General features: G+C 44.2%; 1 protein-coding gene across 3 annotated transcripts; it reads right to left on the reverse strand.

Annotated features, from left to right (window-relative positions):
• Positions 1 to 214: 214 nt before the first annotated feature.
• ASB11 (ankyrin repeat and SOCS box containing 11) lies at positions 215 to 25539 on the reverse strand. 3 transcript variants are annotated; one of them, XM_065900621.1, is made up of 7 exons: positions 25335 to 25539; positions 16556 to 16635; positions 11229 to 11336; positions 7955 to 8105; positions 4843 to 4977; positions 3542 to 3733; positions 215 to 821 (listed from the first exon to the last, which is right to left on the reverse strand). In XM_065900621.1, the coding sequence occupies exons 1-7, from the start codon at positions 25513 to 25515 to the stop codon at positions 697 to 699; spliced, it is 972 nt and encodes a 323-aa protein (XP_065756693.1). In that variant the 5' UTR covers positions 25516 to 25539; the 3' UTR covers positions 215 to 696. The 3 variants fall into 3 exon arrangements, with proteins under 3 accessions (XP_065756693.1, XP_065756695.1, XP_065756694.1); XM_065900623.1 differs by lacking the exon at positions 25335 to 25539 and adding an exon at positions 24258 to 24453; XM_065900622.1 differs by having other exon boundaries at positions 697 to 821; positions 11229 to 11285; positions 25335 to 25515.
• Positions 25540 to 25851: the final 312 nt, after the last annotated feature.

Raw genomic sequence — 25851 nt, forward strand, 5'->3', positions numbered from 1 at the left:
TACATGTGTAATTGAAAATTGGATTGTAGTCACACTTAAAAAGTAAAAAGAAGTGAAATTAATTTTAATAATGAAATGTACCTAATATATTCAAAATATTATCGTTTCCATGTGTAATCAACATCAACCAGGACCTCAGTAAGTGCAAGTCTCAATTAACTGTGATGGTTTAAAGTATTTGGCTTTTTTATATATAAAATAAAACACAAGAAAATAAAATTTTAGCAGAGATTTATTCATGGAAGGAAAGAAAGAAAGGGGGAAGAAGGGAAGAACTAAATCAGGAACCCATCTTCGAATACTTATATTCATCCTAATCTTATCCACCCAGATTTATATGTGTCTACACGCTATTCAGAATGGTGATCCTTAATCAAAGATCATGAATCTTAAAAAACAGCCTATTAATTTCACCCTACTTCACAATTTTTTAAAGTTTCTTAACAACAAGAGCTAAAAACAGAAAAGTTTCTGATTGCCCCTTGGTTAAAGAGAACATTAAACTAACCAGGAGTTTTCATTCCCCACGTGTGCCAGTCCATCAGGGATGTGCTCTAACTAGCTTAGCTCATTTGAGAGTCTAGCTGTTGGGTGTTACACTAGGGAGTCTAGCTGTTGGGTGTCTACACTAGGTACCCTGGGTACAGCAGGCAACAACCTGTTTATTTCCAAGTATCTTCCCGTGGACAGTTGGGACTACTGGTATAGGAGGAATTTTTCCAGTGGCTCCGGCAGATACAGTTTGTGGATGGTCTGATGACAGGTGCGACCCAAGCACTTCCGGACACACAGGCGGCACAGCTGGGAAAGAGCAGGCGGGCCTGAGGGAGGAATTAAAACGCGCGGTCACAGAGGCGGTGTCAGGAGATGTGCTGGGGCCTGACAGTCAGGCCACAGGGACCTCCTGGCTCTAGCTGCCCATGCGGCGGTGCTGGCTGGGTCCCCACTCACACTCGGCGGGGACCTCCATTCTCGCAAGGATCCCAGCTCAGCAGAGGATCTGGAGAAAGGATCCAACTCACTTAGACCCCATCATACCCTGAACCTCAGTCTCACGGAGTCTCATGGAGTCATCGTGCCCAACCAAGGCTTTGAGTCCCGAAGGAGAGCAAACTAACCAGTGTCCAAAATATGGGTGAATAGGCTGACTGAGCATTTGGCTGGGATCCGTGTCACACAGGGGCATTTGTAATAATGCCCCATTATTTCCTTACCTGACTGTATCAATAAAGATGGATGCAAGTAGATCCATGTGATTACTGGACTAGACAAAGTTTTCCTTTGCAAGAAAATCCTATCGTCACAGCGTCTAGCACCCCATGAGAAACGGTGACTACACAGGCAAATAAGTAGCTGCATGACACCTGGATTGATATTGCCAAGGAGCATCCATGTGACAGAACGCCACCTGGAGGAGCAGACCATCGCCCTTCCTTAAAATCTTGGGAAGCGAGAATGCAAAGTGTCTCTCCTGTCACACAACAGAGTGACCTCTGACACAGCTGCTGTTCATCCTTCTAGAGCAAGCAGCTGTATTTATGAAGACAGAGACAGAGGAACTTGTTTAGAAGAAATATGAATCCTGGACCTGGAAACATTTTTGATGGAAGCAAACAGGAAACGTGACAACTGCTATAAACCATATTCTCGGCTAATCGTTGTTAAGTGTCCCATATTTCCAAACTGGGAGCCGGTAAGGAAGGTCCTAATTCTTCCAGTAGACGTTCAAATCAAAGAACAATCATTAATGACACAGACTCTTGGAAATAATCTATACCCATCTTCCTCAAAGTGACCTCAGACTGGCGGCATCAGCTTCACCTGAGAGCCTGGTGGCCGTGCAGCGTCTGGGACCCCACCCCAGAGCTCCTGAATCAGAATCTGCATTTTAAGGAGATCCCCAGGTGATTCATATACACGTTGAAGCTTAAGAAGCACTTGTCTGGAGAGTATTCCTAAAACTATTGAACCAAGCATCCCACTTGGAAGGTATACAAGACATGGGGGCACTTTCACAAAATGGAACTGGTGAGTGAAATTAAACTCTTCCTCATTAGAAACTGTTTCAGAAGATTCAGGATTGGGGCATCGAAACATTAAGAGTGCACATTGGGGCTTCCCTGGTGGCGCAGTGGTTGAGAGTCCGCCTACCGATGCGGGGGACGCGGGTTCGTGCCCCGGTCCGGGAAGATCCCACATGCCGCGGAGCGGCTGGGCCCGTGAGCCATGGCCGCTGAGCCTGCGCGTCTGGAGCCTGTGCTCCGCAACGGGAGAGGCCACAACAGTGAGAGGCCCGCGTACCTCAAAAAAACAACAAAATAAAACAAAACAAAACAAAACAAAAAAGAGTGCACGTTGGAAACTTATGGTTACCAAAGGGGAAGAAAAGGAGGGATAAATTAGGACTGTGGGGTTAACAGATACACACTACTATATATAAAATAGATAAACTACAAGGACCTACTGTATAGCACAGGGGCCTACACTCAATATTTTGTAATAACCTATAAGGGAAAAGAATCTGAAAAAGGATATATATATGCACACACACATAATACTTATATATACATACACACACATATATAGCTGAATCACTGTGCTGTATACCTGCAACACGACATTATAAATCAAGTATACTCCAATAATAAAAAAGAGAGTGCAAGTTGGAATCCTATTCCTTGGTTAGCATCCTAGACCTACTTTTTAGTAGCCGTGTAACCTTCTGAAAGCCCATCTCTTCATGCCCCTCATTTCCCGCTTGCAGCTGGGATAGCACCAGTTACTATAAAGTTCTCATGGCTTTAAAGTCTTGAGAATTCAGTGAGATGAATCTATGTTTCAGACCTAGCTCAGCGTCTGACACGTGGAAAGCTGAATAATTATTATTACTTTAATAGTCTCCCGAGCATACAAACGCTCAGAAGAGGCTCAGATAGTGTTCTCTTTCTGTAGGGACACAGCACGGTTCTCTTTAGAATCTGGGATATGAAGCCTTGTAGATGCCACCTTCCCTCCTCTAGCGTCTAGAGATGCGTTAGCCCATGTGGACATGGGCGTGGGGCAATGCGGAGCGCAAACCCACCTACTCCCTGAGCTGGAGAACAGGCAAACAACTTCACCGCTTAGTCCAGTTTCTGAAAGACACACTGTGTGTCCACCCGACCATCTCTACTCAAGTATTTCTCATTTTCCCTGAACTGCCTCCAAACATTACAAAGCAGAGTTTTGGTCTGCTCACTCACGTGCTTATGCCAGGATGCATAAGACAGCCCAGCCCTTTCACCAAAGTTCTCTGATTATTTTCTTGTTAATGCAAATACAAAGCAACATACCAGTGGTCTGTAAATGTCCCTTTGTTATAAGTGAATACGCCCAGCAGACAAAAATCCCATCTCTGAGATGCTAGGACTTGCCCCCTCCCACGTGCCACTCCCAATTAAAAAGACGCAAAGGAAAGGGTAAGAGAGTCTAGAGGGGAGACTGGAAGGAGAGAGGGCGAATGTGCCTGTGGAAGAGAAACGGACGCCCAGCCCTTCCTTACCTTCCCGGAGCAGAAGCGCCTGCTGCACGCCGCTTTTCGGAGCTGCCAGATCAAGTGCACTCTTGCCCTGAGCGTTTTTGCACTTGAGGCTAGCCCCGTAGTCTATCAGCAGGTGGATGATTTCCACACTGTTCTGCTTCGCAGCGGCATGGAGGGGGGTGTCCAGCCACTGGCCGTGGTCAACATTGGCTCCTTAACAAAGCAGATGACCACAAGTCAACACCCAAGGTTAATGGAGAAACACTACGAGCCTGAGATGTGCTAGCCATCGATAAAGACATCTTAAACGTCATGACATATGTGACAAATCTTTGAAAATATATGACTGAAGCTCAGACCCCCAGCAATGCCTACTGTTTCCAAACACTCTGATGAGAAAAGTATCGAATAAAGATATTTTTAGTTATTTTAAGTGCTTCACTTGCCCTCCCACAGGAACTGTGTGACAGAGAAAATTAAATCTTTGCAGCTCCTTTTACATAGTTATTTTGTTTTTTGGCAAAGGACACAGCTAGGTTTATTGGGTATTTACATTATTCTGGGCTCGAAAAAAAAGTTTTCTGAATTACTATAGGGAGTGGTAAATGATAGGGGATAAAAAAAAGACAAAAAAAATCTTAGAGACAAAAATTCTTATTTAAAGTTTCTTAATACAATCTCGACCTTTACGTCAGTGGCTAAGTTTGGGGAATCTTTAACCAAATAATACTTTCAAGACCTTTTACTTTTCCCTGGACTCTCAGTTTCTGTACATGCTTTTGAGAATTAAGCAACTAATTTTGCAGGGTTGATCTAAAGTACTCTATGACAAATGTCTGCTCTTTTTACTAGCCAGCATCTTCCTGGTAACCACACCTAGATTTCCCTCTGGGGAACCATCTCCCGTGATTCCCAGCTCATGTGCTTCCAGTGAAGCCCAACCACTGCAGGGTACACTGAAATCTAGGCCTAAGCCAGTCTGCATATTGTATTCCCTTGGCCACCATGATTGGTTCAGAAATGGGCATGTGACTTAAAAAGAGCCAGTGAAATACAATTGGTTGTTTTCCCCTAGGATTTATGGGAAAGAGACTCTTGCTCTCTCTTCAGACCACCAAGGAGAACCATACCAGGTAAATGGAGCCAATATCAAAAGAAACAGAACTGAGAACTACAGACACTCATCTCTGAAGTTGTTTTAACCATTTAGATATCAAATGCTGTCAGAATTTTGTCCAGTCTGACAAGAACTTCGCCTCCGAAGCCATGGAAAACCAACGAGGTTAACTGGTTCTTCTCATGAAAAGACTTCTGGAAGTTACCTAATTCTAGAAGCTTCTTCACACAGTCTAGCCTCTGATAGGTGCAAGCCACATACAGGGGAGTTCCAAGGTGAGGCACTTCCTGGTCAATGTTAACGTTATTTGCCAGCAGAATCTCCATGCACTCTCTATTACCTGGTGGAACACAAGACAACCTCACTCAAGTAAGGGAAATATTAACGATTCACAGAATTATAAGATTGCTTATCTGGAATGGGCTCTAGAAACAACCTAGATTTTTTTTTTCAGCAGGAAAAAAATTTGGGAGGTGGGGGAAATCTTAGAAATCTCCAAAATAAAAAGATTAGAAAGAAGAGCATGCCCACGCACCACCCCCTGCCCCACTGAGATTCTTCCCTGCAGCCTTGAGGTACCTCCAACCAAACTAAGGGTTCCAAGGAACACGGCTGAAATCACTCTCTATAGTAAGTCACCGGATTACAGGCAGAGGTTACAAGACCCAGGGGAATAAATGACTCGTGCTATTATTACCCTGAAAAGCCAGTGCTCAAATCCAAGGCCCAGCCCTGATCCATCCATCTCCATTACAAATCTCTCCTTCTCTTCCTCACCCATGCATGTAAGATTGGGTGGATGGTCACGCCATGCACCTCCTTATTTTGGTCAACTTGTAAGACTCCTGTGAGAATTAATAAAAAGCCTCAAGTATAGAATCTATTTAAATGCACTTTCAAGTTTAGTGGCCAACAAGAACTAGATAAGTAAGCATTCTCCTTGGAGAGTTCACCCAGTGAAGAGACAGACGTGATTAATTTGCAGCATATGAATGATTTGTTTGGGAGCAAATGCTTCTGAGGTATTGATGGGAGTTTTATAAAGAGTTGGGTTTTTTTTGAAGGTTGAAATGTTTCCTAAAAAAAAACAAAATCTTATCATCACTGATTAGCTTAACCAACCTTTTCTTTAGAGATGACACCAAAATAAGCTTCATCTCAGCCTGCTTGATTCACCACAAATTCTGAATTAAGCACAATTATGCATTAGAATCTACAAGTAAGGCTTCCGTGAATTCCAACTACTTTACTACTGTTCACATAAGTAAATTTTATATTATAGCATTAATCTGTCAAAGTATTGACTCAGACTGACCCCTCTTGTTCCTAGAGGTTTAAAGCTGTAAGAATCCAGAAATATCTAATCAGGACCTAAAACTGCCTGGTAAATTCAGTGTATCTAATAAACATTTAAAAGCATAATTCCTGGGCTTCCCTGGTGGCGCAGTGGTTGAGAGTCCGCCTGCTGATGCAGGGGACACGGGTTCGTGCCCCGGTCCGGGAAGATCCCACATGCCACAGAGCAGCTGGGCCCGTGAGCCATGGCCGCTGAGCCTGCGTGTCCGGAACCTGTGCTCTGCAACGGGAGAGGCCACAACAGTGAGAGGCCCGAGCACCATAAAAAAAAAAAAAAGCATAATTCCTGTGTTTTTTTTTTTTTCCAAAAGAAACTGAGCCTAGCTTGAGTTAAATTTAAGTGTTCTCAGGAAGTTTTAAAAAAATGAATATATAAAAGTCAAATGATTGGCACTAATAGTATCTAAAATAATGAATTTGCTATTCATCCTTCCACTCTGTGGACACTGGTCCCTCACATGTTTTTATGATACAGAAAAAAATATGTAGAGACACATGAATTCATCTGTTTATGATAAGCATGTATATACCGGAGGTACATAGATACCAAACACTCCATATATAACCATCCAAGCACTGCAGAATTATTTAATTCAAATCATTACCAACGTTCATCCATTTTTAAGCATTTGGATGGAAATACAGATAATAGATTTTTACTTTAAATCAATATTTTAAAAATTTTAAACACTTTTATACCATTTCCAAAGTAGACTATTTCCCTACAACTTAAAGGACTTACTTGAAGTTTGGGAAATAATCAGCATCAATTATTAATTAATAAATGTTTGTTAAATATGTACAGGACATCAAAACCATAGATACACAGAGATTTGGGGGTTTTGTATCATTTATAGTAATCCACTGCAAAAAAAAAAAAAATTACCAAGTGACATGTTTAACAACCTGGGACAAAACTTTCACTATTGCCTTTTGAAATAAAGACTTTAATTCTCATTATACCAGCGAAGATCACTGTTCTACAGTGTTCTAACTTCTCCACGGTATTTCTATTTTTTTAATTAAAAAAATTTTTTTTTCTGTTTTGGCCGTGCTATGCAGCTTGCAGGATCTCAGTTCCCCGACCAGGGATTGAACCCGGGCCACAGCAGTGAAAGCACTGAATCCTAACCACCAGACCACCAGGGAACTCTCTCCACTGTATTTCTGATCTCAATATAAGAGAATAACTCCACCGCTGGGTAACACAGAAAATGTTGCTCTTTGGGTATGACCTTTGACAAACGGCGTTGGCCTTTCAATGGCTCTTCTTGTTCATGTCTAGTCTAGGCATACAGTTTTAAAATTCCTTAATTTTACTCTTTTCCATTATTTCAAAAGCAACTGAGAACACAGAAATCTAGAATTCACCTCAAGGTTTCCAATGCCACGGTTTTTACAGTTGCAACTTTTTTTCCATAACTAATGACCTTGAGAGCTATCAGCTCATCTACAGTATATTGCTCGTTGCACACAGTTACCTTTAATCCTCCATTAGAGACACTACGGTCTGGGCTTTCAAACACTTTCACCACTTATTTTATGGCGGTGGTTGATGTTTTATGGGCTTTGGGGCATGAACTGTGCTTTTCTAGTAAGAACAGAGACATAAACACAGTACAGCTCATGGAAGTTACCCCTGCACTCCTGACTCCACCAGCTGCTGCCCAAACACCAGCAAGGAACCTCAAGCAAGGCCTGTTGGGAGACTGAGCCCAGGAAAGAGGACATCTGAGGCAGACAGCCATTCCCTGGTTCTAAGAAGAGCTGTGTCATGCCCCAGTGGTATTTCCTAAAGATTTAGGTATATTCAAGTTACTGCCGTGGGATTTCTAAGCCACAGCTAGTCTACTGGTGAAAAAGATTTGGGCGATCCTTGCAAAGAAAACCTTCTATGACTGATTCACGCAGATAGGAGGGAGCGCACCAATGTTCTGTGTGCGACGCAATGCCTCGTTTACCTCTCTTCACTGCCTCGTGGATGGGTGAAGCCAGGTGCACCTCAAGCTGGGCCTTGGCTCCAAACTCCAGCAGCACGTTGACACACGCAGCGCTGCCACTGCAGCAAGCATTGAAGAGGGGCGTGGCTCCGTGAACTGTCACCCCGTTGACCTAACGATGGGCAAAGAGAGAACCAAAGGGTTTGCTATCTCTTTCTCACCATCTCCAAGTGTGCATTCCTATGTACCTGCCTGGAGAAACTTCCCACGCCAGTGAATGAACGAGGGAACCCCGCATCCTTACAGTATTGTGGGGTTCTTTTAGGTACCAGTAGCCTATCAACTCTCACCTATAAATATCAATAGTAGCAGAAATGAGGCCAAATGGGACAGTTTTTAAGATGTACTCAGGGGTATTCTAGAGCTTCCTAGGAGCCCCCTAGTTGTGAGGAGTGGTCCTGTATGGTGGATCAGAACAGGTCTCTGGAACAATTAGCTTGCGTTCAAATCCCAGCTCTCTCTCCTTTATGTGCTCAGAGATCTGGATGGGATACTAACTTTCTGTGCCTGGGTTTCCTTATCTGTAAAATGAGGATCATAAAAGAATCGCCCTCAGGAGGTTATTGGGCGGATGAGGTGAGTTACTATATGGTAAACACCTAGAACGTTGCCTGCTGCCCAGTAAGCATTCAAGAGACATTTGCAGGGGCTTCCCTGGTGGCGCAGTGGTTGAGAGTCCGCCTGCCGATGCAGGGGACACGGGTTCGTGCCCCGGTCCGGGAAGATCCCACATGCCGCGGAGCGGCTGGGCCCGTGAGCCGTGGCCGCTGAGCCTGCGCGTCCAGAGCCTGTGCTCCGCAACAGTAGAGGCCACAGTGAGAGGCCCGCGTACCGCAAAAAAAAAAAAAAAAAAGACATTTGCAACAATTATCTCCATGATCTCCATTTTCCATTCATATGGAGCCGACTCCCCATGCCAATCATGAACAAACATGTCAGGAGCAAAAAGTATTGGAGAAACCATCTAGCCACAGATTTCCTTTCTGGTCCAGTACCATCCACAGAAACTGCATATGCCAAAAGGGAATCCCAAAGAGATCATGACCAGGTGAAATACACAAAGAAAATAGTCATCAACATGGTGTCTCTAACCACCCTCAGTGCCTTCTAGGGATCTGAGGGGCAGGGGAGAACCAGCACAGCTGGGAGGCATCTTTGAGTATTAGCACCAGATTGAAAAGACAATCCTGGAACCAAGGCATTCTGGTGGGGAGGCTCTGGCAGGACATGTAGGACAACGAAGGTTTGATGTCAAGCCATTCTGCCTCAACAACTAAGGACATACGCTTGTGACCACCAGGATACTAAATTTTCTTGTTTCAGAAACAAGATCTTTCTCCACAATGCCAGGATAGCCCCCATTCAACTGGAAAGTTAAAGATGAGATGCTAAGATGGCAGAGACGGACAGGGACAAATATGTGTAAATTCATAAACTCTAAGGATTTCTAGGAGGTTGTGATTAATTAGATGGGGAGATGGAAGAGACAGGATGATTCCAGGCTGGGGAAACCAGGAATGTTTCACCTGGTCTCTGAGGCTGGGAATCCAAGAGAGGAGCCGCTCCCAGGGGAAAGAACACGATAAGCAGTTTCAGATGCACTGAGTTCGAAGCACCCACGGGACTGCCAATCTTGAGGAATTTTCTACTGATTGATCAACTTTCTCTTATTCCTTCTCTCCCTCTGATTTGAATGTTAAATAGTACAATATTTAGTGACTGTTCCCTCATAAGATTACCAAAGACAAGGGACCACGTCGTACTCTCTGTCCCCCACAGAACCTCCCAGAGGCTCCTCTATCTCCCACCTGTGCTACACACAGAAACCCAACTTCCATATAAAATGCAAAGAAAAATCTTCGTCAGGCACTTAAAAACATTATAGCTCGTGAAACAAAGAATACAAGGACTGAGTTCAAAAACGAAAGTAATGGGCTTCCCTGGTGGCGCAGTGGTTGGGAGTCCGCCTGCCGATGCCGTGGGACACGAGTTCGTAGCCCTGGTCCGGGAAGATCGCACATGCCGCGGAGCGGCTGGGCCCGTGAGCCATGGCCGCTGAGCCTGCGCGTCCGGAGCCTGTTGCTCCGCAACGGGAGAGGCCGCGATAGTGAGAGGCCCGCGCACCGCGATGAAGAGTGGCCCCCGCTTGCCGCAACTAGAGAAAGCCCTTGCACAGAAACGAAGACCCGACACAGCCAAAAATAAATAATAAAAATAAAGGACTTCCCTTAAAAAAATTTTTAAAAAACGAAAGTAACATCACAACAATATCTGGTGACTAAATAAAAGTCCTTGAGATTTTCAAAAGTATTAATTTCAGAATTCTATGCTGATATCTGTACGACATACAGCAGCTCAGTCACTCCTTGAAAAGGAGAGAATTTAAAAATAAGATAAAGTTCATTGCGTAGTGTTTTTCCAATGTATTATTTATTACAAGCTCATTTAGCTTGATAATTTTGCTCAACAAAAATCGTTGTGGGTGTAGCGTGTTGAATTAAGAGTGGTTTTTTGACTGCTATTCTTTTTATTTTTTTTTCATAGTTTTTAAAATTTAATTAAATTTTTTGGGCCGCGTTGCACGGCACGCAGGATCTTCCCCGCCCAGGGATGGAACCCATGTCCCCTTCAGTGGATGCGCCGAGTCTTAACCACTAGTCCACCAGGGAAGTCCCCTGTTGTTCTTTTCTTTTTTTTTTTTTTTTGCGGTACGTGGGCCTCTCACTGCTGTGGCCTCTCCCGCTGCGGAGCATAGGCTCCGGACGCGCAGGCCCAGCGGCCATGGCCCACGGGCCCAGCCTCTCCGCGGCATGCGGGATCCTCCCAGACCGGGGCACGAACCCGCGTCCCCTGCATCGGCAGGCGGACTCTCAACCACTGCGCCACCAGGGAAGCCCGCCCTGTTGTTCTTTTTAAATGTGTTCTTCTAAATGTTTTAAAATAAAATTTCCAAAGTCAGTGTTCAAATTACTTTAGCTCAAGCTGTTTTTTTTCAAGTTAGTATCACAGTTCTGAACGAATTCCGTAAATTACCTTATCTGAACGTTGGCACAGAGACATAGAGGCTGAAGAGAGGGGTAACCAGCAGTGTCTTCCCGACCATCCAAGAATATGGGCGCCGATGGGGCCAGGCCTGCGCACCCCACCGCGGGTAAGGGTTCTGGAAGGTGATGGGTCTTTACATGTTAGCGGTTGCACCTGGGCAGCCAGACCCGCGGGCGGGGATGGTACTCACGTGGGCGCCGTTCTCCAATAGGGCCTTAGCGCAGGCCACGTGGCCTCCCAGGCACGCCTCATGGAGAGAAGAGACCCGGTTAATTGTTACCAGGTTCACGTTGACGCCCTACAATTTGGAGAGAAGTAGATTAAAGGCTGCATCAGCAATAAGAATAAACGGCAAGGTTGTCGGACGTGTTTGTGAAGTGTTCGTAGCCTGCGGGCACCACCTAGAGAGGAGTAGAGGCCATGACTAGGGGAATCCAAACACAGCTGGGAGCCTCGGCTTCACTGATTCAGCAAAAGCTCATTCAGTATCCTGGGCCAGGCCATGTGCCAGCACCTGGGGCTTCAAAGCTTATGACATGGGTCTCTCTCCTCTAAGAGCTTAGTGGGGAGACAGAAATGGTGGCGGGAAGTGGGGTGGGGTACGGTGGGGAGGAACCCAGCCAGAATACTGCCATACTGGAAGCATGTTCACATTTTAATTGGGGACATAGGGTATCCTTGAATCTGCCTTGGGGAGTAAGAGAAAACTTTGCAAATGAGCTAGTATTTAGCTACGGCTTGAAGCATAAAAAATTTCAAACTAGGCCGCAGAGCACAGGGAGATCAGCTCGGTGCTTTGTGACCACCTAGAGGGGTGGGATAGGGAGGGTGGGAGGGAGACGCAAGAGGGAGGAGATATAGGGATATATGTATATGTATAGCTGATTCACTTTGTTATAAAGCAGAAACTAACACACCATTGTAAAGCAATTATACTCCAATACAGATGTTAAAAAAAAACTAGGAAGGCAAAAAAAAAAAAAAAAAAGGCATTCCCTTAGGAGGGAACAGGATATGCAAATGTGGGACGCAGAGGAGGGCGAGTCAGGGCACGAGGTGCATAGTTGCCAAATCTCTGGATCAGAAAGAGCCCACACGTGACAGAGGAGGAAGAAAAAAGGGGAAGTGGGGGGAGGGGGAAGATGAAAGGGGACGGTAGGCTAGAGACAGATCGTGAAAGGCCTTGGTTTCCGAACGGGGGTGGAGGTGGGGTGCATGTGTTATAGGGAATGAGGCGCCTTTCAAGTCTGTTAGTCCGTAGAAGGTCTGGAGCTAATACATAGGACGTTTTCGGAAAAGCACACTGGTAGCACCAAGGAGGGGTGCTCGGAGAGGTAGGGATGTGACCCTGGAGAAAGGAGCGTCATGAAGACATGGCGATGAGTCAGGCACTGGCTGATGTAGGTGTGAACAGCAGTGGGTACGGGGAGCGGGTGACAGAGTCCAGGGTTGGGGGTGTTAGAAGTGGATGTGGCACAGAAGGATGACGCCCAGGCTCAAGAGTAGAAAGTAAAGGGCTTCCCTGGTGGCGCAGTAACCTGAGAGTCCGCCTGTCGACGCAGGGGACGCGGGTTCGTGCCCCAGTGCGGGAAGATCCCACGTGCCGCGGAGCGGCTGGGCCCGTGAGCCCCGGCCGCTGAGCCTGCGCGTCCGGAGCCTGTGCTCCGCGGCGGGAGAGGCCACAACAGTGAGAGGCCCGCGTACCGGAAAAAAAACAAACAAAAAAAACCCCAAAGAGTAGAAAGTAAAATAGATGATGCTCCTGGGGTTCCTGTGCCTGAGTAGCCGTGATGCTGACTGCCAGACCTCCACTGCCTGCCGAGCTCTCCGCAGGAGCAGAGGCTGGAGCCGGGGGCTTCCCCTATCGCTCCTCTCCTTCCCCAGATCCGAGCGTCTCCGCCCAGTCCTAGCACACTTGCCCTCCCCATCGTGCCGTGCTCCACCTTCCTCGCCTTGGAGTCCATTTGACAGACGCCAGGCTCAGCCTAGCTGCCGGCCAACTTCATGCCCTGACTCTACTTTGCCCTTACCGCTTGCCCCCATGATCACCACTTTCTATCTGTGAAAGGATTTAGGTTCTGCCAGGACCCAGCCGAGTTCTGCTTTTGATTCTCTGCCTCGTAACTACCTGCTGAAACGCTCCAAAACCTAGTGCAAGACCCTGGACCCCAAACCCCAACCTAAGTTCCCAACCCCTCCCACCAGACCTCCATGGTGCTGGCTGCATCCCTCCTGTGGCCGGCAGCTGGGACTGCCCACTATTGCCAGTCCCATCGTCATCTTAGGGCCTGTTTGTGCCTCCTTGGTCCTGTCCATGTTTATGTCCTGAATATGACGTCATTACTCCAGAGCCGTGCTGTATATTTACAATTGGATATCTAATACAAGGAGGTTTCTTTTCCTCTTCCCATTTATAATTTCATTTTAAGAAAATAAAGAAAAAATAAGAGCATTTTAAAAAATAGTCCACAAGGAACTCCCTGGCGGTCCAGTGGTTCGGACTTGGCGCTCTCACTGCCGAGGGCCCGGGGTTCAATCCCTGGTCCGGGAACTAAGATCCTGCAAGCCCCGCGGCGTGGCCAAAAAGAAAAAGGTCCACAAGGTGGCAGCAGTGTGCTAAAGAAAAACATTGATCCGATGCAAACTCTCAAGAATCCCTGGAACTGTACAAATGTAATGCGGGACAGGCCTGAAAGATCAGCTAGAGTGACTCACTGCCATTGCGGGTGAGAACATGGGGGAGCAGAGAGTTCAAATTACTAAGATTTGAGGTTCCCCTGCTGTCGGTGACAGCCAGTGTGATCGGCAGAAGCTCCTGACCCTTGGTTTAATGTTTTGCTCACAGCACACCACACTGTCTACACGTAAAATAGAGTAGAAAATAAAGGAGAATAATCCATTTTTTACCAGTGTGTAAGGGTAAAAAAGTGGGGAGGTACTAAGAAAAGGCTGAAAAATTCTCCATGAAGAATGCTCTTTACACGTTGAAGGACACTATAGAAACCAACATGCTTACAAAATACAGTTAAAAATAAAGGAAGTGCTAAAAGCAATGTGATATCCTGGACTGGATCCTGGAAGAGAAAAAGGACCCTAGTGGGAAGATTGGTGTCGTCTCAGTAGTCTGTAGTTTAGTTAACGGTGTTGTACCAATGTTAATTTCTTATTTTTGACTAAAGTACCATGGTTATGTATGATATTAACACAAGGGGAGGTTGGGTGAAGGGTATGCTGGAACTCTGTGTATTATCTTTGCAACTCTCCTTTAAAAGTATTCTAAAATTAAAAATTTAAAATACTAATAAAAGTATTGAGGTTGGGGGCCAAGAAGAAGGAGCTGAAAGCAAGACTTTTCACTGTGTACCTTTTTCTATCATTTTAATTTGGAAACTATGTGAATATGTCACATATTAAAAATAATCAAATCAAATAACAGTTTAAGTGCTTCAAGACAGAGGAGGAGGAGGTCGGAGGAGGAGGGAAATAGATGAGGGAGATTAAGAGGTACAAACTTTCCGTTGCAAAACAAATGAGTAACGGGCATGAAATATACAGTGTGGGGAATATAGTCAATAACTATGTAATCTCTTTGGTGACAGTAACTAGCCGGCATGAAATATACAGTGTGGGGAATATAGTCAATAACTATGTAATCTCTTTAGTGACAGTAACTAGACCTATCATGGTGATTATTTGGAAATGTATAGAAATACCGAATCACTATGTTGTATAACAGGAACTAACATAGTGTTGTAGGTCAATTATACTTGAAAAGCAAACTCATAGAAAAAGAGATCAGATTTGTGGTTACCAGAGGTCGGGGGTGGGGGGCGCAGTGGGGAGAAGGAATTGGATGGAGGGAGTCAAAAGGTAAAAAATTCCAGTAGAAGATACTAGGGATGTAACACAGCATGATACAGCATGATAGATACAATTAACACGGCTGTATGTTATATTATGAAAGTTAAGAGAGTAAATCCTGAAAGTTCTAATCACAAGGAAAAACCTTTTTTCTATTTCCTTACTGTTAAATCTATACGAGACAATGGATGGCCACTATATTGCGATAATCCTTCCATGATGTATGTAAGTCAAATCATTATGCTGTACACCTTAAACTTATACAGTGCCGTAGGCCAATTATATCTCAATAAAACTGGAAGGACAAAAATCAAACCAAGTAAAATTTTAAGTGCTTACAAATAAATAAGCAAGTGATAAAATCAAGTGCAAAGTCCATTTGATTATTACTGGCAGTACTGTTTTCCTTTTGCCTCCACTTTTTTAAGAAGTAACACAACTCATAAAGGAGAAAGCAAGAAAAGGCACACACATACACACAGAGAGAGAAAAAGAGCAGTGTGTCCAGCTGTTTAAATTTAAAATAAGGAAGCCAGGTTTGGTAGTAGCTAGGCTGTGGAAAAAAGATCTAATGACTTACCTCCTCTGTACACACACACAGACTCTAAAACAAAGTAAATGCACCGTGTACACTTTCATTCATCTCACAAATATTTACTAGGCCTCTAGTCATTATTCATGGTGCTAGGGATACAGTCATAAGTAAAAATAAATTAGCTTTAATAACTAAGACTTGAAGAAATCTTCCCAAAGGAGTAAGATTTACCCATTTGTCAACCTATTTCAATGTTTGCTTTTGAAACAGTGGATCATCAGGGTAGGCAGCCTCTAAGATGGTTCCCAGGGATCAAGATGGATCCTGACTCCTGGTATTGGCTCACTGGTGTAATCCCCTCCCCTTGGGCATGGGCGGGATTTACTGACTCCCATCTAATTAATAAAATACGGCAGAAGCAATCAGATGTCACTTTGGAGACAGGTTATGTACTGAGACTTCCTTCTTAGACCCTTCCTCATGCTGTCTGTGGAGGAAGCCAGCTACCATCTTGTGACACAGCCCTATGGAGAGGCCCAGGCATCAAGGCATTGAAAATGGCCAACAACCTCATGAGTGAGATTAGAAGCAGATCCTTCCCCTGCTCAAGCTGTAAGATGACTGCAGCCCTGGCTGGTACTTTGAAGCCTGCAAGAGACTCGGAGCGAGAACCACCCAGCTAAGCTGCTCCTTGGCCTACAGAAACCATGAGACTCTAAGTGTTTGTTGTCTTCAGCCACTGTGTTTCAAGGTAATTTGTTACAGAGCAATAGCTGACTTATGCAACTTCAGGGCTGCTGTTACTAAGGCACACTGGGAGAGAGCAAGGTGAGTTAGTGCAACACAGGTTTGAGGGCATCCCCCATCGGCCTCACAGGGAAACTTTTTATGAAGCAAAGGGAAACCTAGAAGGGGGAGGTTGGAATTGGGCAGAAAACCAGCCAGCTCCCCAAGGAGGGAGAGGCAGGAGGAACAAATACCTGGGAGAGGATGCATCCATGTAGAATGGCTGTGCTGGGAACCAGATGGGGCCAGCAAGACCCCTGCTGCCGTCAAAGCTGATCGAGAATGCTGCTTGATTATAGCACAGGCACCAAGGATCGAGTCTTTCGTTTACTCACCTGTGCAATTAACGTTTTCAGGGCCAGTAGGCGCCCCTGAGCTGCCGCTTCATGAAGTGGAGACCGATCGGCCCAGCAATCTGAAACACACATCAAGCTCAGAGTCAAGGTCAGGAGTCTTCTTCCTCCAGCTTGTTCATGTGCCCACCCACTGTGAGAGGAGGTCTGGCGGAAGGGGAGGGGAGCTGGCACCACGCATCAGGTTCTCCGGTCTGCCACTCGCAGGGTGACCAGCCACTGAGGATACAGTCCATGGGCGTGGAGAGGGAGCACAGACCATCTCTCTGGCTTTAGGGGGCAGTTTTCATAAGGAATACATTTCATTCAAATAAATACTGCCGGGGCTTCCCCGGTGGCACAGAGGTTGAGAGTCCGCCTGCCGATGCAGGGGACACGAGTTCGTGCCCCGGTCCGGGAAGATCCCACATGCCGCGGAGCGGCTGGGCCCGTGAGCCGTGGCCGCTGAGCCTGCGCGTCCGGAGCCTGTGCTCCGCAGCGGAGAGGCCACGGCAGTAAGAGGCCCGCGTACCTCAAAAAATTAAAAAATAAGCAAATAAATACTGCCCAGTGATTGAATCCGATAACTCTGAATAGGCAAAATGAAGGGCAAAGCTGGTCCATGAACTTCCCCACTTTCTTCTTTCCCCTGCCTCTCCCCCTTCACCCCTACCCTAAGACATCCTGTATGCCAGGAAGGAGACCCTAAGGGGTCAGGGAAAATGGTTTTGTTCGAAATTCCCTAGATAATTCTTTGATTTTGGTAATGAAGCCGGTCTGTTATCATAATGCAGAATGTTGTTTTTCAGATGACGTAATCCTCCAAGAGTTTTTGGCGGGCAGTCAGAATGTGATGGCTAAGCACTGGGCCAGTCCTGCCTCAACCACTATCTCTGCCAAAATGGGCAAGTTACTAAAATCATTTGAACCTCAGTTTCTTGATCTGTAAAGTGGGGGAATAGTGATCTAGTATTTAGCAGGTTCTTCGGTCTCTAAGTAGGCCAATAAAGTATACCCATGATGTTAGGTGCTCAAGAAAAGTTATGATTAATAAGTACACGTGGTAGGGTAGCCCTCTAAGAAACAGCCTTAGAACTGCCTTACAAATGTATATTTCTTGTTAATTGCTTGTCAGGAAACAAGACTAACAAGCTTAAGTGTGCACTTGAGAAGTAAGCTTCTATTAAACATGCCAAAGGGCAATCATTTGTTTTGGAAGAAAACCTACAATGGTTTGCAAAATTGGGGCGTTCTTCAAAGTATAACTGTGCTCTTCATACATTGACCAGCACGTCATACGGTTTGGGTTTAACACAAAAGGCCCATCTTATCACCTTTTTCTAGGTGATTTGGATGGTGCTAAGAATTCAGGTTTTCCCATACCTACAACCTTGACAAAAACAATCCCAACAAATACGGAATTATGTGAACTTGAAGTAGTGTGTCCTCATGGAGAGACTGAAATTTTCCAGTGGATGAGAACCAGGGCTCTGAACATTTCCATAAAAGCTCTTCTTACATTGAAACTCATTTTTTATCTTCTCTAACCCTCTGGGTTTTGAAAAGGGAGAAAGCTAGAATGAATTCTACAGGGTTGGATTGAAATTGGAACAATTAGAGCAACTGGTATGAAAATGTGATTTTCAATATATGTGTGTATATGGAAAGATGGTGCCTACAGAAATATCTATGGGCTGAAGGTGGGATCTGGTGACCCATCTGGTTCTCTCTCTACAGATATATCTATATATCTCTACCTATAGACAGATATATAGATATATCTAGATAGACAGAATAGCACTGTATACGGAGAAACCAGGACAAACGTAAGATGGGCCGCAAACATCTTGCCAGAAACTAAGGAAGTGCTCAATGAGCGATGGGAAATGTCAAAAAGTACAGAAGCTGCCTTGAAGGGGCTTCCACTGGCCAAATACGGGACGATTTGAGCATGAAAAGAAGTCATGATTATACCCTAGCAAATAAAACAGGAATCTATAAGGCCTCACTGATACAAATGAATATATAAACAGGGAGAAGAGAAAGCTCTTCCTCATAGTAGAACGCCAACTTCAGACACGTAGGAGAAATAATAGAATCGGCCTCAAATTATCTCCCCACAAAATAATTACATAGTTATCAAGCGAACAGGGGTAATTGTACAGTGGAACGAAATGGTAGGCACCACCTTACCCCGGGGATCAAAATTAACCTCAGGAGCGATGGAACCAATTGACACAGTGTGCCATCTGTTGGAACACAATGAGCCACATCACATACTACTGGAGGGAACGCAGTGAAAAGAACACAGCGTTGCTGGGAATATTCCTGCTCAAAATGCATAGTCTGAATCTAATCGTGAGGACACCTCAAACCCACTCAAACTGAGGGATGTTCTCAAAACTAATTGGTCTGTAACCAGATTGAAGGAGGCTGATGAGACACAACATCTAAAGGCAACATGTGCCCGGATTGGATCCCTTTGCTATCAAGGATGTTAACCGGACAGTTGGATAAACATGAATGGAGTCTGGGCAAAGAGAAGTGGGAATTCTTTGTACCACTTTAGTTCCAAAATAAAAAGTGTGTATCTATCTATATCTAACTATATCTGTCCATCTATTAATCTATCAATCAATCAATCTAATCACTGGTGAATTGCATACTTCTGATACGTAGAATACTTTTTCTAGTAAGAAAAACGGACAACAATTTTAACCTGAAAATATATTGCGTTTGTATGTCCACTTGTTCCTGAGTCAGTTAAAAGCTGATGAGTGGAGGATTTTTCAACCTCTTTGGACATTGATCATTTGCATAAGTTAGGAATAATGAGATAACGTACACACAGAATCCTCAGTAGTCAGCCTTGGTTTTCTTCGGCCACATCTCCATCCCATTCAATATGAAGTGTGCGCCAGATGAGTCGCCCTCTCGCCTCATCAGGCTTGGAGAGGGACAAGCACCGGGTTTGGAAGGACGGTCTTCCCCCATGGATGGCAACTCAGCGCCCTGACCAACCTAAGAAGCAAACCCACAGCTGTGGCTTTGTTATTCTTTTGTTCTAACAATAGCCAGCCAACTGAGCCACCTGAAGGTACTCTTAAGTATTTGCTTCACACCAGGATTTAAATGGCAACTTGCTATTATTAACTTAGAACAGCAACATGAAATGGCTTTATTATTTCTAAAACTTGCCTCCAAGCGGGCCGCGGTGTCCCCTTTCCTGCTGGAAAGCAGGCACCTTACCACGATTTCATCCTGTTTCTAGTAACTTTCTGTTACCCCTCAGCCCCCTAAGACCCACGCCATCCGTACACACGGCCTGGACAGATCTCTCAAACATCACGCTGATGAAGGCGGCCCTGCACAGAAGAGGATGTGCCAGATGACTCCACTTCCATAAAGTACAAAAGGGCCCGACTCACTTCGGGCGTTCGGAGTCAAAAGTACCATGAGAAGGGGCAGGGACTGACTGGAGGTGGGTGGGGTGAGGGTCATGCTGATAACGGGCAGTTTCTTGTTCTTGGGAGCTGGCACTCCATGGTGAGAACTCACCCAGCTGTCCGCTTTGGGGTTTGTGCACTTATCTGTATTTATGGCATACTTCAAGAAAGAGATTTCAAGGCCACCAGGCTACTGGTCAGTCCGCTTTAAAAGTGTCATCTCCACTCCTCTGCCCACTCTCAGGGCAGGGGATGGCCCCCTCTCCGCCCAAGGAAGGGCAGCATGTTCTCAGTTCCTTCTTGAGGTGCCAACAGCCCCTCTGGCGCCGTGGGGGTGGGGGGAAGCGAGAGGGATGGGGAGATGTCTCCCTAGCGGCCTGGAGGAGGGGACCAGTCCTGTGCACTCGGCCTCAACTGCACGTCTCACACCCAGTGCCTTTCCTACGCACTGGCACTTGGCCACCTCTCCTAGTGTCCCCCGTCAGTGCAGCATCGTCCGATACCCCCAACTCCCACCCCAGGCTTCCGAGGTGGACGCAAGTGTGCAGGCCATCTTCTGATCCAGGGAGGAAGAGCGAAGGGTGGGTGGTCCTGGGCTTCTATTTCCTCGCCACTGCTTTCCAGCTCTCTTTCTCCCTATCTGAGGAGTCACTTTGAGAACACACCCCGTTCTGGTTTTAAGAACTACTGGTTTTTCTATCCTGCCCATCCTCCTGGTAGATTGACTTGTTGGGGGGGTGCCTTCCTACATCCCCCTTATCTCTGTAAATAACATGAAATAAATCAATTGGATCGCCTTAAATGTGGAAGTCATTTCGGTTTCCCAACTGGAAATAAAGCCACTCTCCTGGAAGTCACCTTTCCGGTCACTCCGTTTCCCAGCACTTGCTTCAAAGGACCTTGAAGGGTTTTCACACAGAACGCTTTTCCAGAAACTCTGCCACGGTGGGCTCTTCTGTTTTTCTATTCTGATTCCCAACACACAGCCTCTTGCTCTTATCATTCTTGTTTTGCAAATTGGAGCTAATTGCGAGAAACTGAGGATAAAAGTCATTTGGCGGCTAGGGAGTTTTTCCATTCCTTTCAGGAAATATGTATCTAAGATCTCCAAATAAATGAAGGCTGAAGTAGCAATCAATCCTTCACTTCTAAGGCAGTCTATTTTGAGTTATTTGGCACGCAGCCTGTGTCACAGGGCTGCAGGCACATTTTGAAGATCGTTTACTGTACAAATATGTTTACTTGTTCCTGATGAGGTGTATGGAAAATGTTCAAGTACATTTTCATTCCCCCCTTTGACTTTTTCTCAGAATGTGATTTATATCTCTAGTTCTCAGGCTCTCTGAATAACAAATTCATGACACTGTCGAAAACCATAGATTTCAATAACAAAATGGGTTCAGATGGAATATGGGTGTCTGAGCTCCAAGAATTCAAGATAAAAATCAATTATTATTTTGAATTTTTTTTTTGCAATTTTTACCCTAATTCCAACAAGTATTTGAGACGACTGGTTTATTTATTTTTTTAACTGCCTGACTGGTTATTATCTCCAGTGCCCATGAAACAATCTTTATTCACTTTATTCAAGTTCCAAAATCATATGAAGGAATATCTTCTCCTGTAGCACTTATCAAAAAAATATAGAAAATTCAAATTTGAACCAAAATATAGGCAAGAGCCTAACAGAGTTAATGATATCTTAAGTAAAATAAAGGTAACTGGAAAAAAAACATATTACAAGAAATCTCCCAAGGTATCAAAAGTATTCTAATACAATTGAGTTAAAACGCGTACCCTCTACAACACTCAGCTCTGGCCAGGAGATGAACTACAGTCAATGAACATCTCTTTGTAATGTGTTAGAAAGAAGCTTCCTTTGAACCCATTAGGAGCAGGAGAGCTGAGCTGAAGATGACAGGTCAGGTGGCAGGGCCCCTGCTGAGTGCTGTGTGTCCCAACTTGGGAAAGCCAGCAGGCACCTGTAATATATAACCACTCAGAGGATGGGGGCACCAAGGCTTGAGGAGACAAGCACCAACACTGAACAAGGCGAGGTGGAGGACCGGGCAGGAATGGACCAAAGGAGGGAAAAAAACTGTCGACATGGGAAGGATAGAGAAAAGGAGTCAGGACGGTGAGTCAGGCAGAGGCGTGGCCATCAAATCAAGGTCAGTCCTTTGAATTTAGAAAAACAAGGACAACTGATTTTAGGCAAAACACTTAGAATAGAACTCTTTTTTTTTTTTTTTTTTGGTACACGGGCCCCTCACTGTTGTGGCCTCTCCCGTTGCGGAGCACAGGCTCCGGACGCGCAGGCTCAGCGGCCATGGATCACGGGCCCAGCCGCTCCGCGGCATGTGGGATCTTCCCGGACCGGGGCACGAACCCGTGTCCCCTGCGTCGGCAGGCGGGCTCTCAACCACTGCGCCGCCAGGGAAGCAAAGAACTCATTTTTTTAAAGGGTACAGTAACTCCACAATCTCTTACCTGCAATTGTAAATTTCCCCCAGTTCTGAAAACCAAGTTGGAAACAAGCTCCTTTGGCAGCAAAACACGGTCAGGACTCAGGTTTAGCAAACTATTATTTTTAATTTGTATTTTCACTTAGTGTGAATATTGATATTTTTCACTATAGAAATATCAAAACGTTTGATCACAGGAGGAAGCTCCAGGTCCTGCTGGTAGTGCCACATCATATACGGTATACACGCTGTATAATGATTCTAGTATCCTCCAGACTCCGGAATCCTAAAACATCTGGCCCAAGGGCTGTCAATAAGAGATTATCAACCTGCATCTACACTTTATTTTTATCAAGTGTGATGACCAAGTCACTGTACTAAATGTAGCTTCAGTTCTGGCCAAATTAGCAAAGGTTGAAAAATCATACCCCACGTCTCTCGGGAGAGAGAGTGCCTGCAGAAACATCTATGGCCTGAAGGCGGGGGCCAGTGATGCATCTGGTGCTCTAGATATAAGAATATCAAGGGCCAATGACAATGTTTCAAACTTAAAAAAATATATATATTATTGACAAATTACACAAAGAAGCCGGAAAAAACTAACTACAGCCAACCAAACATAGCTGAACTCAATTCTGATGAGTTATTTACAAAAGTAATAGTTTAAACCATAAAGAAAGTATCGAATGATGTACTCCAGAATATGAAAAATAACTTTCCAAAAAATTTTACAGCCAAAAAAAAAAAAAAAGATATTTAATGAGGGATGTGATGCTAGGTGCAGCTTCTAAAAGAAAAGTGCCAGGACCTATGACAGGCTAAACTCTGCCCTGGCTGAGTTTTTTTTACTACCTCCCCTTGGTTTTTACAACACTGACGATAGTTACAGGAACAGAACATGCTACTGGACTCAAGAAAGTTCTGAGATTTTAGTAAGTCGATTAGCTGACTTACTGATTAAATGTCACATATTTTCCCAACAAACATTTGTCTGACCAACAAGCAGCAAAGATAATTTCTGGTTTGAGTTGAACACTTAGACAAAATTTTGTTCTTGGTTTTTAAAATGTCTAGCTTTAAATATATATATATAGTATCTGTTAACAGTGTCAAAAGAAAAATCGCTGTGGGAATCATGTAAAAACCACTGTTTCTGGCGTATTATTGCCTAATTACAGAAAGCCTTATTTACCGAATCTGGATATACTCTCTACTATATACGTGTGTGGGTGTGTATATGCAGCCATCCTCACACACATACACATGTATATAGGAAGGAAATTAAACTGAGAAATTAACAGGCACTATTCACCCCACTGCTTCTTGTTAGTGATCATTGAAAAACACATTTTTGACTTTAGAACACCATGCCATTTGCGATAGAACACCATGCCATTTGCAGATTAAATGATTATCCTGGGAGCTTCAACAAGATACTTGAGCTAAAAAATGAGGGCGCTCTATTTATGAGAATTGTATTATGGCTCCAGGTTTTGACTCTTATAAAACTTGCTTAAGAGTACTTCGTTAAGGACCACAAGGGCAGAAATAATGCACACGAGAACCAGGAGAAAACGTTTTGAACACACCCTTGCTGATGCTGACTGTCGGACTCCCCTAATTTAAGCCATGAGGATGACGTACCTATGAGAACGTTAAAACTGTGATGGAAACGTCTAGAAAGCCCCTGCCCCTATTTACAAATTAAATTAGAAAACAGCTTTTCAGATTATGCTTAACTTGAAATTAAGGTTACTTTAAGTTTTTTTTTAAAACCAAGTCAAAGCGACATACCTCCCTGAAACGTGTGACAAATGTAATCCCCAAAAGAAACCTCTTTCCACACTCCGAGCCTTCTGCCACTTCCCGAAACTTCGGGATTCTTCTCATTTCCCCCTGTTAATTGAAGCATTCTGATGCTCTGTCTTTGGAGGTCTTAACTCTTCGGATAAGACTGCTGTTCCCTAGTGTCCTTAAAGCTGTCTGGTGTATTGGAATCACATAACGTAAGTCTATTTTGAAAGAGAATCCAGGGTGCAAGGTGAAATGGATACTAGATAAAGAATGAGGTAACCCTGGAACCCCTGCGAACACTAAAAATACACAGGGAAATTTGGAACTCTGTTTATGAATAAATACTCCTCTATCCAGTGGCAGTCCCAGCAGTAACCAAGATATCTGATTCATTTACTTTCGTAGCCTCTCCCTACAATTAACGTGAATCATTTCTTGAAAGAAATGGAGACTGAATTCTACAAAGCAGGAGACTTTAAAACGTTTGGACCAAAGGTTGGCGTTTCAAATTACGATAACCTTTGTTTGCTGTGCTTTGCATGGTGCTGGGCATAAATGGATTCAGTGAAGGGCTTTTTCCTGACAGTGACAAGCGGCTAAGCAATTCGAATTGCAAATGACAGCGCGCACACACACACACACACACACACACACACAAATACGTGTATATATATAGCATATATATTGCTGCTTTAAATCAAATTTATTGGTCATTCCATTTCCTGGGGAAAACAGTTTTGTTAGAATGCACTGCTAACATTTGATTACAAATATTCAAGAAGATAATCCTATAAAGTAATTCTTTTGTTAGCAGAAATGAGTTTTCCCAAAATACTCTTAGAAAGCCACTAGTCTATTCACTTCTTAAATAATAACTGCTAATGAAACTACTAATTTGCGGAAAATCCTTCACAAATTGGTGCAGTCAACACCATTTGCTACTTTAAATAATAATTTTTTAAAACTACCCACTCAAAGCCAAAGTTTAAATAAAATCTGCCTTCTAGAAATATTATTCATATGAACTATCTAGGAGGTTTCTTTTAAAGTATTGGGAACAAATTCATGTATTTTTACCTGGAATTTCACCATAGATCTCTTCTGCTATCCTAGCCGCTTCTTTTCTATTTCCTTTGACGATATAGAAATGGGTTAGGAGCGCCAAGAACACTTTAATTAAAAGCTTGAAGAAAAAAAAAGTAGCAAACATTGTAATAAAAATGTTTTTAAAGTCAAAGGAAACAGGACCGTCCTCCATTTTGGTTCACACTCTGTATAGGTTCTTGGGACTGCAAAATTTCACTGAGTTATAATCGGTATCATATGACATCTATTTTAAACCTTCTAGCTCTCCGTGTTCCTGTTACAGAGTACTGAGTTTGTAGATTCTAAGCTAACTGTGATTTGGCGACTGCATGCACTGACATTCATGGCAATGTTAAATGAACTAAAGAAACTTCCTTCAAACCAGAAACACCCAATAGTTCTGGACCTACATTCCTCAGTGTTGTTTAACAAACAGGATTCAGGTCCAAAACGTTTCTACTCCTAAATCCCAGTTTTTGCTACATTATGTTGGAAGGCAGGATTGGAA

The sequence above is a fragment of the Phocoena phocoena genome, chromosome X (genome assembly GCF_963924675.1).
Source record: "Phocoena phocoena chromosome X, mPhoPho1.1, whole genome shotgun sequence".
NCBI classification, from domain to species: domain Eukaryota; kingdom Metazoa; phylum Chordata; class Mammalia; order Artiodactyla; family Phocoenidae; genus Phocoena; species Phocoena phocoena.